Source organism: Cetorhinus maximus, chromosome 10 (genome assembly GCF_964194155.1).
Source record: "Cetorhinus maximus chromosome 10, sCetMax3.hap1.1, whole genome shotgun sequence".
Classification (NCBI taxonomy): domain Eukaryota; kingdom Metazoa; phylum Chordata; class Chondrichthyes; order Lamniformes; family Cetorhinidae; genus Cetorhinus; species Cetorhinus maximus.
Window position 1 is genome coordinate 97,985,321 of NC_135888.1, and position 12,592 is coordinate 97,997,912.

Consider the following 12,592-nt stretch of genomic DNA (forward strand, 5'->3'; position numbering starts at 1 on the left):
CTGCAATATCATTAAAAAAAATAAGATGTGCATTAGAAAAGAAAAAACATGAAATAGATATAGAGAAGCAGGATTAGGGTTGTTAGCTGTATTTGGAGAGCATTGAAACTAATGGCTTCTGTGAATTAACTTCTATGATTATTTCATTCCCTCTCTCAGAAAGTTTAACAGTTCCTCTTGAAACGGTTCATTGAAACTAGGCTATTTGAATAAAGTCAATAAGCTAAAAACATCCGTTTTTTGTCCATTAAATTAAGAACTTACTTTTCAGTCTTATAGAATATTGCACAGCCATCTACATGCTTCCGATCAGATTCGGACATTGTCCTGGCCCTGGATTTGGGGCTGAAGAAACCATCATATCCATGTTCTTTAAGTTCAACCAGGAAAAAAGCGAAGTACTGTTCGGTTTCAACTTCCTGCACAAAAAGAAAACCATAATTCAACAGGCATTAAAGTGACCAGGATTGTTAGTAATCTTATCACAACTGTGTCCAGATGTAGGACAGTAATCACAAATTGTACCGATATAACTCCACAGTAACCTCCTTGGATATGGTACAATTGTGTAGCTTGTACTGGTAAATTCCAATGTATTTGCAAATTTGGCACAACTGCAACATCAATGGGAATTTCACCTGTACACTTTTTTAAAAAGAGGTTTAGTAAGCATGGCATCACATTGACTTGTATATTTAATGGCTATTTACTAGCTAGGAATTCTTAAAAATATTTGCAGAGCTTCTTAAGCGAAATAATTTGAGTGACAAAGAGCCTCACCTGAAGACTTATGATATCCGCATTGCAGTTCAAGATTTCTTGCATAATAGATTTTTTCCTATATTCCCAATTTAGTGCCCATGATGGACAGTACCCATACAGCTGTCGTGTGGCATATTTGTCACATAGTACGTTGTAGCACATGACCGAGAACAATGCTGTAACACAATACTTTGGTTTTAAAACATGATTCAACAAATTAAATACGACTCAGTAACTAATAAATAATAATAATGCTCAAAATTTAGGTCAATGCTAGGAGAACATGCACAAAACTATTAGCACTTGAAGACACTAGGTGTGTCAGCTCTCATGTTAATCTGAAATCAAGACCTGCAACCAGTACTAGCTCAGCTGCTCACATTCCAAGTGAAAACATAAGCAGTGAAAACATTTCATTACAATACAAATTGAACTCTAGGCAGAGATATAAAACCTCTCATTCCACGTCCCACTCCCATTCCATTGAGGAGAAAGTTTGTGCTAAGCTTTCTATCACACCTATTCTACATTTTCTTAATCAGTTCCAGGAGAATGGGATTGCTTCTTCATATTTATCTCCAATAAGAACGTAGGAACATAAAGAAATAATGAGTAGGCCATAAGGACCTTTAAGCTCACTCCACCATTAAGATCATGGCTGACCCTCGACCTCATCTCCACTTTTCCACCCAGTCCCCATATCCTTCGATTCCCTGAGTCTAAAAATCTAATGATCTCAGCCTTGGATATACACAACGACTGACCATCCACAACCCTCTGGGGTAGAGAGTGTCAAAGATTCACAACCCTGTGTGTGAAGAAACTTCTCATCCCAATCTTCTGAAATGCTGTCCCTATATCATGAGACTATGCTCCCTAGCTCTAGACTCACCAACCAGACAACACTTACACTGTCAAGCCTTCTCAGAATCTTGTGTTTCAATGAGATCACCCTTCTCATTCTTAGAAACTCCACAGTAAAGTTATTCTACTCAATCTCTCCTCTTAGGATAGCATTCTCATTCCAGAAATCTCTCATGAACCTTCATTGTAACCCTCTAAGGCAAATACATCCTTCCTTAGGTAGGGAGACCAAAACTGTAGTGGTGTCGTCTCACTGAAGCCCTGTGCAGTTGTAGTAAAACTTCCTTACTCTTGTACTCCAGTGCCATCTGTCTTCCTAATTGCTTACAGTAACTGCATGTTAACTTTCCATATCTCTTGTAAAAGGCCAACCAAATCCCTTGGAACACCAACATTTAATAGTTTTTTTTCTTTAATGGGATGTGGGTGTCACTGACATAGCCAGCGTTTGTTGCCCATCCCTAATTGCCCCTGAACTGAGTGGTTTGCAAGGCCATTTCAGAGGTCAGTTAAGAGTCAACCACATTGGTTTCTCACCATTTAAAAAAATATTCTTTTCTCCTCATTCTTCCTATCAAAGTGAATACACTTATATTTTCCCACACTATACTCCATTTATCACCTTCTTGCCCATTCACTTAACCTATCTATCTCTTTGTAGACTCCTCACAGCTTACTATTCCCACCCAACTTGGTATCATCAGAAAACTGGAATACATTACACTCAGTCCCTTCATCTAAGTCACCAATGTAAACAAAATGGCTGAGGCCCCAGCACCCCATTAGTAACAGTGAATAAACTGGTCATTTTGCACAGTTTTATGTCCTTTAATTAATCTTCCACCCATGCTAACATATTGCCCCCAACCCCATGAGCCCTTATCTTGTGCAACAACTTTGTGTGGCATTTTTATTGAACGGCTTTTGAAAATCAAATATACACCTGTTTCCCATTTATCTACCCTGAATTATACCCCCAATAAAAAACTTGATTACGTTTATTAAACACACTTCCCTTTCATAAAACTTTGTTGACTCTGTCTAATCATATTGTGATTTTCTTAAGTCCCCTGCTACCACTTCCTTAATAATGGGTTTCAACATTTTCCTGATAACTGATGCCAGGCCAATCGTCCCCATTTTCTCTCTCCCTCCTGTCACGAGTAGCAATGTTATGAGCGTGACCATCCAATTCTTTGGGGCTGTTCCAAATGCTAGGGAATTTTGGAAGATCAAAACTATTGCATCCACCATCTCTGCCGCAACCTCTTTTAGAGCACTACCAGATAGGCCATCAGGTCCAGGGGATTTGTTGATGTTCAGTCCTATTAATTTTTTAAATAATAAATTACTTTAGCTTCTAGCTTTTCACAAGCCCCTTCATTCTCCACTATTTCTGGTATGTGTTCTGTGTCTTCTACTTATTCTCCATCAATTTCCCCCTGTCTCAGTCTCTAAAGGATCCAAGTTTACTATCCTTTTTTCCCCCCAAAAAATACTTGTAAAGGCTCTTACAATTTGCTTTTATATTTTTGGCTACTTTACTCTCATGCTATTTACGCTCTCTGTCAATTTTTTGGTCATCCTTTGCAGGTATCAAACTCTGCAAATCCTCAGGTTTATTACTCTTCTTGGCAATGTACTATCCTTAACCTTTCTAGTTAGCCACTGATGGATCTTTTTGCACGTGGTGTTTTTATTTCTAAATAAATTGTAGATTCATTGAGAAGGGTGAAATATTTAAGAACATAAGAACTAGGAGTAGGGGGCAGACCATTTAGTCACTTGAGCCTGTTCCACCATTCAATAAGATCATGGCTGATCTGATTGTGACCGTTTAACTCCACTTTCCTGCTTGCCCCTCCATAGCTCTCGACTCCCTTGTAGATCAAAACATCAGCTACTGAATATATTCAATGATCCACTGCTCTCTGGAGTGGAGAATTCCTAAGGCTAACGACCCTCAGAGAAATTATTCTGCCAACCAATCAGCGCTCTCTTCTCATGCAATATAAATTGCTGTTCCCATTACATTTGGCATTCCTGCGAATTGTCTTGATGAGTGCAAGGCAAAAGCTTCGACAATGTGTCTTTGTCCAGCAATACTCTCTTTCTTTTTACATTCGCCATTGCTCATTGACTGTTATACCTTTTAAACTAATTTCCTAATTACCTTAGCAAATTGCACCTCATATCTCTGAAATAGGCTTTAAGTTTAAGGTTTGTATACATCGGTCTTGAACTTAGCATGAAATTCAATCATATCATCATTATTCCCCAAAGGGTCCCTTATTTTAAGATTACTAATTAACTCATTGTCATTATACAACAAAGATCTATAATAGTCTCTTCTGTTTGGTTCCAAAAAAGTACTGTACAAGGAAAGTGTCTTAAATGCATCCCAGAACTCATCCTCCAAACTACTTTTTACCAACTTGATTTGTCCAGTCTATATGAGGATTAAAGTTTCCAATTATTACTGTGTTACCTTTGTTACAAGTTCCTCTTAACACTCAATGCAACTGCATTGCTACTATTAGGAGGCTTGTAAACTACTCCCAGCAGCATTTTCTGTCCACTGTTACTTCTGATCTTCACCCATAATGAATTCTACTGTCTGCTGTTGAGTCAAGATCTTTCCTCAACAATGACCTTATGCCATCCTTTATTATCAGTGCTATCTGCCTTTTTCCATTTTGTCAGTCTTTTCAAACCTTGGTCACCATACAATCACATCTCTAACAGTTATTAGATAAAATCCATTTTTCTGCTTTTGTGTTATTAATTGATTTATCTTGCAATGAATGCTTCATGCATTCAGAAAAGGTGCCTTTAATTTTAACTTTACCTCCATGATTTGACCTTATTTACTAATACAATTTTACCATTCAACCTTTTGTCCCTTCTTGTCACATTGATATCTTTACCGAAATCGGTACACTGTTCTGTGGCCTGGACCTGTCAAATATTAATTTATAAATTGCCTCTCACTTGAACCCCTCCCCAACCTTTTAAGTTAAAGCCCTAACTACATGATTCACCAGGTCATTGGTCCCAGCCTTGCTTAAGTAGAGCCCCTCTCAACAGAACAGCTCTTTTCCTTAGTACTGCCGCCAGTGTTCCATAAATCGAAACCTGTCTCCCACACCACTCTTCCTGGCACGCATTCAACTCACTGCACACTGGATCCTTCTATGCTTTCAAGAGTGCTGTGGGTCACTGGTTGGCCTGAGATAGCCGACTCCAGTCGGTGCATGGTGCCGCTAGATTCAGGGCTGCAATGTAGCCGGATGTGCATCGCACTTTTCCTGTTAACAAACAGCATGCGTGTGGGAAACTGGTGCTAAATTATGGCAGGAAAGTGGCATTGAGGCCATAATCAGATCAGCCATGATCTTACTGAATGGCTGAATAGGCCCGAGGGGTTGAATTATCTACTGCTGTTTGAAATTAGTATGTTTGTAGGAGAACCTCATTCTTCTTCTACTTACATCACTGGTTCCTGCATGAACCAAAACAACCTGATCCTCGCCCTCCAAATTCTTGTCCAGCCATGAGATGTACTTAACTCTGGTACCAGGCAGGCATCACAACCTTTCAAACTACTAATCACAGTTGCAGAGAACAGTGTCTTATTTCCCACCTATTCTGTCTCTTAGTACTACCACATTCCACTTCAATGATCTCTTGTACAATAGTGCCATGGTTAGTTTGATTATCCACCCTGCAGACTTCACAGGCAGCAAGAACCTCATACCTCTTAGATGAGAACAAAAGCTGAGGCTCCTCCAGCTCTCCACCAGTGGCCCACTTACCAGCTTTACTCACATTCACATCCTTCTGCGAATGACCACGAACCAAGCTCTGCACCACTTCCAAAACCAAGGGGTGCGACTCTCACCTGAAACAAAGTATCCAGGTAACACTCCCTCCCTGATGCTCTCAATTTTCTGCACTTCAGGCTCCAGCTCAACATCTGAGCTGAAGTCCGTCAAAATACACTTACTGCAGATGTGCTTGCTTGGGATTGCAATGCTCACAATAAACTCCCATGTTGCGACACACCACCTACACTTCCATACCAATATAACTTTGTTATGGCTCTAAAGTACTACAAGGGTGCAGTAGGGATCACAGTTACCATGGAACAGTATTGTTTTTTGAAATCAATTAGTAAAGATGGAGAAAGTAAAAATAGAAACATAACAATTCTTCACTAAAGCAAGCAGTCAATGCAAAATTGTTATTGAGGTTCTTAGGAAAAACTTTTGAGGAAACAAGCAATTCTAACTTGATACAAATCAAACATAAAGCCACATTTTGAATACCATTTGTTGACTTTTTTATATAATAATAAGCATTATTATGCATGATAATTTGTTCAGAACAAGCAGCATTATTACTTCTGGGATTTAGGAGTCTATTTTATGAGGAATAAACCTCAGAATTCAATCTGTTTTATTGAAGAACTGAAGATTGGGATAAGATGACTGGTTTTAAAATACTGAGATAGTGTGTGTATGTATAAATATATTTATATAATGCATATGCACATGTATAAAAACAATAATTTATATATAGTAAATTTCTTAGTTAGAACTGCAAGCAACCAATACTTCAAAACAAAATATACTCCCTCCCATCCACAATAGCTTGCATTGTCTTTTCTTATTCTTCCTTCCAAAATGCATAATTTCAGATTTCTTCACATTAAGTTTCATCTGCCATGTGTCTGCACATTTAGTCAGTCTATGTCCTCCTGAGGTCAGCTACAATCCTCCTCGCTGTTTATTACATTTCCAGGCTACATAAAATTATGTCTCCTAAACCCAAGTCCAGGTCATAAATCATCAATAAGAGCGGTTCACGTATTACTGGCCCCTAGGGGATACTGTATATACTTGGTCTGATAGCCAAGAAATCCAACAGGGAATTCAGAAGACACCAAGAAATCTAAGAGGTAATTCAGAACCCAAGAGAGGTAAGGTATGTGGAACTCAATACCACAAGGAGTGGTTGAGCGAATAGTATAGATACATTTAAGGGGAAACTAAAAATGCATATGAGGGAGAAGGGAATATGGTTACAATGGTAGATTTGGATGAGAAAAGATGGAATGAGGTTCAATTGGAGCATGAACACTGGCATGGAGTGGTTGGGCTGAATGGCCTGTTTCTGTGCCATATAACATACATATGATTACATGTTGCATAAGAAAATGATTTATTACTCTGATATGCCTCAGCCAATTCTGCATCCACACAGGCAATGCCCTTAAATCCCATGGGTTTTAATTTTGGCAACATGTCTATTACATGACACTATCAGATTTCTTTTGAAAGCACACATACATAACATCAGCTCTTCTCTCTGTATTGTATTGAAAATCTCAATCAAGTTTGTCAAACAGGATTTGCCTTTAACAAATCCTTTTCGGCTATCGTTTATTAACCAATTCTTACAAGTAACAATTAATTTTGTCCCAGATGTATGGTCTGTAGAAGATACCCAACACCAACGTTAGGCTGGCTGATCTGTAGTTACCTTGTTTATCCCTCTCCTCTATTGTGAAATTAATGCAACATTTGCAGCTCTCCAGTACCATTCATGTATCCAATGATGTTTTAAAGACTGTAGTCAGAGCCTCAGCATATTTTTTATACTTACTTCCAATAGCAACCGAGGATACATTCCATTCTTTTCTACTTAAGAGCATTGTTGAATTTTTAAGCACCTCCTTGTTATTTTTATCCAATCCAATTTTCCTTCCTTTACTGTGACATTGGCAGCATCCCCTTTTACAAAAGCAGGTGCAAATACCTTATGTAATCGGCCATCGCAAGATGGTTCCTAATCAGACCCATCTTACCCTTCTAATCTTTGCAAGTTTAGAAAAGACTTCAGTATTCCTTTTATGGTACTTGCTAATCGTTTTTCTCTTTGACCCTCGTTTGTTTCTTGTTTTCCTCTGCTGGATTCTTTACTGTAGAAGAACTTGCATTTATATAGCACCTTTAATGTATTAAAAAGGTCAAGACACTTTACAGGAGATACATTAAACAAAATTTGATACGAGCAACATAAGGAAATTAGGGCAAATAACCAGCTTGGTCAAAGTGCTAGGTTTTAGAGAGCTAGAGCCTCTTAAAGGAAGAAAGAGAGGTAGAGGGGTTTAGCAAGGGAGAACTTAGTGCCTCAGTAACTGAAGGCATGACTGCCAGTAGTTAAGAGATTAAAACCAGGAGGCGCAAGAGACAAGAATTGGAGGAATGCCAATATCTTGAAAAATTATAGGAGCAGAGGAGGTTAGAGTTTGGGAGGGGTGAGGCCATGGAGGGATTTGAAAACAAGGATGAGAACTTTAAAATTGAGGCATTGTTTAAATAATATGTGCCAGCAAGTGCAGGGGTGATGGGCGAATGTGACTTGGTGTATTTTGAGCCTGACATTTATCATAAGCTTTCTTTTCTAGTTTCATTTTAATTTCAATTTCTTTAGTTATCTGGGAGCTGTAGCTTTGGATGCACTTCCTTTAACCCTCATAAGAATGTGTCTAGTTCTGTGCCTGAACTACTTCCTTGAGAACCTACCATTGCTTATTTGCTTTTTATCTGCCAATTTTTGGTTCCAATGCACCTGAGCCAGATCCCTTTTTAACCCACTGAAGTTATTCCTCTTCAAGTTTTCAGGTTTGACTGCTCCTTATCCTTCACCATAACAACAACATAAATAAACTCAAATGATCCTGTGATCACTGTTTCTCAAATGTTCTCCCACTGAAACATGCTCTGCTTAGCTCACCTCATTCCCCAGAATTACATCCAACACTACTACCATTCTCATTGGATTGGGAAAACACATTTATCAAGAAACTTTTTCTGTATACATTGCAGGAGTTCCTCCCTCTATTTGCCCTTTAGGCTTTTTTCCAGTCTATATCAGTGAAGTCCCCCATTATCATAACTTTTGTTTTTACATTATTTCTGAAATCTGTTTGCAGATTTGTTCCTTCATCACCAGGATGTAGCGCAAGAGGACCGGCGATTTTAAAGTGTAAGGAAAACCAGGCCCAAGACCAGAGCGGGACTGGGGGGCAGTTCAAGAGAAGTGGCAGCCTTGGGTAAGATTTAAAAAGAGTGGGAGCTGACAGTCAGAGTGGAGATTTAAAAGAGCAGGAGCTGGACTTGAGGCTGAAAGCGGCATGAGGACAGAGCGAGTGTTCCAGGGAGACTCGGGGCTGAAAGCGGCATGAGGACGTCACAATTCAAAAAGTGACGCAACACAGAGGAGGCAGTTGATTGGTAAGTAGGGTCAGGTGAGTACTTCTACTTTTTCTACTAAATAAACTGCTGCAGTCCATTAGCTTAAACAAAATAAGGTGAGAACTATGGACTGTAGTGGGAGTGTTTGGAGTAGAATAAGGCCCCTGGCATAATTTGTGTTCTTCAAAGGGAGTAACTAATGAGCTTAATCTAAAGGGAAGACATGGCAGCAGAGCTCACACCCGTGATATGCTCCTCCTGCACTATGTGGGAAGTCATGGACACTTCCAGTGCCCCTGGCGACCAGGTGTGCAGGAAGTGTGTCCAGCTGCAGCTACTGGCTAACTGCATTTTGGAGCTACAACAGCAGGTGGAGCATCTGCAATACTGAGATTATCATGGATGGCATGTTCAGTGAGGTGGCCACAACGCAGGTAAAGACTGAACAGGCAAAAAGGGAATGGATGACCACCAGGCAGAGTAGAGGTAGGTAGGTAGGGCAGGATTCCTCTGTGGCTATCCCTCTCTTTAACAGATGTACCGTTTTGGAAACTGTTGGAGACGATAACTTCTCAGGGGAAAGCAGCAGGAGCCAAGTCCATGGCACCACAGGTGGCTCTGCTGCACAAGAAGGGAGGAGGAAGTGTGACAGGGTTATAGTGATAGGGGATTCAATAGAAAGGAGAACAGACAGGCGTTTCTGCAGCTGCAAAATAGACTCCAGGGTGTTATGTTGCCTCCCTAGGACCAGGGTCAAGGATGTCTCGGAGAGGCTGAAGGACATTCTGAAGGGGGAGGGTAAACAGCCAGTGTTCGTGGTACATACTGGTACCAACAACATAAGTGAAAAAAGGGATGAGGGCCTACAAGCTGAATATAGGGAGTTAGGACGTAAATTAAAAAGTAGGACCTCAAAGGTGGTAATCTCAGGGCTACTACCAGTGTCACATGCTAGCGAGAGTAGAAATAACAGGATATATCAGATGAATATGTGGCTGTAGAAATGGTGTTGGAAATGGGGATTCAGATTCCTGGGGTATTGGGACTGGTTCTGGGTAAGGTGGGACCAGTACAAACAGGATCGGTTGCATCTGGGCAGGACCGGGACCAATGTCCTCGGCGACGACGTGTTTGCTAGTGCGGTCGGGGAGGGTTTAAACTAGAATGGCAGGGGGATGGGAACCTGAACAGGGAGACAGAGGAGGGAGAAACAAGGATAGAAACGAAAGACAGAAAAGTAAGAAGCAAAAGTGGAAGGCAGAAAAAACAAGGGCCGCAAAACAAATGAGGTCGTAGTGCAAAATAAAGCCAAGATGACTAACAAGGTTAAAAAGACAAGTCTAAAGGCATTGTATCTTAATGCACGGAGCATTCGCAATAAGGCAGATTAATTAACAGCGCAAAAAGATATAAACGGTTATGACACAGTTGCAATTACGGAGACATGGCTGCAGGGTGACCAAGGATGGGAACTGAACATTGAGGGGTATTCAATATTTAGGAAGAACAGACAGGTAGGGAAAGGAGGTGGGGTAGCCTTGTCAGTAAAGAAGGAAATTAATGCAATAGTGAGGAAGGATATTGGCTTGGAAAACCATGATGTGGAATCTGTTTGGGTGGAAATAAGAAATACCAAGGGGCAGAAAATGTTGATGGGGGTTATCCAAAGGCCCCCAAACAGCAATGGAAATGTAAGGGAAGGCATTAAGCAGGAAATTAAAGACGCGTGCAATAAGGGTACAACTGTACTGATGGGTGACTTCAATCTACATATAGATTGGACAAACCAAACTAGCAATAATACTATGGAGGAGGATTTCCTGGAGTGTGTATGTGATGGTTTTTTTAGACTAATACATTGAGGAACCAACTGGAGAGCAGGCTATCCTAGACTGGGTACTGTGCAATGAGAAAGGGTTATTTAACAATCTTGTTGTGCGTCCTTGGCTTGGCGGGGAGAGCGACCATAAAATGATAGAATTGTTCTTTAGGATGGAGGGTGAAGAAGTTGAATCCAAAGCTAGGGTCCTGAATCTAAATAAAGGGAACCACGAGGGTATGAAACATGAGTTTGCAATGATGGATTGGGGAACCTTACTAAAAGGGTTGACAGTGGATAGGCAATGGCTAATATTTAAGGAATGTAAGAATGGATTACAACAATTATTCATTCCTGTCTAGCGCAAAAATAAAATAGGAAAGGTGGCTCAACCATGGCTTACAAAAGAAATTAAGGATAATATTAGATCCAAAGAGACAAATAAAATTGTCAGAAAAAGCAGCATGCCTGAGGATTGGGAACAGTTTCGAATTCAGCAAAAGTGGGCAAAAAGATTGATCAAGAAGGGGAAAATGGAGTATGAGAGTAAACTTGCAAGGAACATAAAAGCTTCTATAAATATGTAAAGAGAAAAAGATTAGCGAAAATAAATATAGGTCCCTTACAGTCAGAAACGGGGGAAAATACAATGGGGAACAAAAATGGTAGAAGAATTGAACACATATTTTGGTTCTGTCTTCACAGAAGGGGACACAAATATTTCCCAGAAATGTTAGGGAACCAAGGATCTGGTGAGAGGGAGGAATTGAAGAAAATGAGTATTAGTAAAAAAAATGGTGCTAGAGAAATTAATGGGGTTAAAGGCTGAAAAATCTCCAGGGCCTGATAATCTACACCCCAGAGTACTAAAGGAAGTGGCCCTGAAAATACTGGATGCATTGGGGGTCATCTTCCAAAGTTCTATAGTCTGGAGCAGTTCCTACAGATTGGAGGGTGGCAAATGTAATCCCACTATTTAAAAAAGGAGGGAGAGAAAAAAAAGAGTTACAGACCAGTTAGCCTAACATCAGTAGTAGGGAAAATGCTAGAGTCTATTATAAAAGACGTGGTAACAGAACACTTGGGAAGCATCAACAGGTTTAGACAAAGTCAGCATGGGTTTATGAAAGGAAAATCAAGGGCCAAAAAACAAACGGGATCATAGTGCAAAATAAAGCTAGGATGACTAACAAGGTTAAAAAGACAAGTCTAAAGGCACTGTATCTTAACTAATCTACTGGAGTTTTTTTGAGGATGTAACTAGTAGAATAAATAAGGGAGAACCACTAGATGTGGTGTATTTGGATTTCAAGAAGGCTTCTTATAAGGTCCCATATAAGAGGCTAGTGGGCAAAATTAAAGCACATGAGATTGGGTGTAATATACTGGCATGGATTGAGAATTGGTTGACAGACCGGAAACAGAGTGGGAATAAATGGGTCTTGTTCCGGTGGTAGGCAGTGACTAGCGGTGTACCGCAGGGATCAGTTCTTGGGCCCCAGCTATTCGCGATATATATATATAAATGACTTGGATGAGGGAACCAAATGCAATATTGCCAAGTTTGCTGACAACACAAAACTGGGTGGGGTTGTGAGGAGGATGCGAGGAGGCTTCAGGGTGATTTAGACAAGTTGTGTGTGTGGGCAAGCACATGGCAGATGCAGTGTAACATGGATAAATTTGAACTTATACGCTTTGGTGTGAAAAACAGAAAGGCAGAGTATTATTTAAATGATGATATATTGGGAAATGTGGATGTACAAAGGGATCTGGGTGTGCTTGTATACCAGTCAATTAAAGTAAATAGGCAGGTGCAGCAAGCAATTAAGTAGGCTAATTGTATGTTGGCCTTCATTGTAAGAGGATTTGAGTTCAGAAGTAG

At 40.1% G+C, this 12,592-nt stretch overlaps 1 protein-coding gene across 4 annotated transcripts in view; it reads right to left on the reverse strand.

Annotated features, from left to right (window-relative positions):
- The window catches only part of LOC144685866 (CCR4-NOT transcription complex subunit 6), a 74,069-nt gene that overhangs the window by 18,770 nt on the left and 42,707 nt on the right, over positions 1 to 12,592 (reverse strand). For all 4 annotated transcript variants that reach the window (XM_078550837.1, XM_078550838.1, XM_078550839.1 and 1 more), the window contains 2 exons: positions 781 to 938; positions 265 to 419 (listed from right to left, as the gene is read on the reverse strand). In XM_078550837.1, the coding sequence (XP_078406963.1) occupies positions 265 to 419; positions 781 to 938 (313 nt within the window). The remainder of the gene's footprint in view (positions 1 to 264; positions 420 to 780; positions 939 to 12,592) is intronic.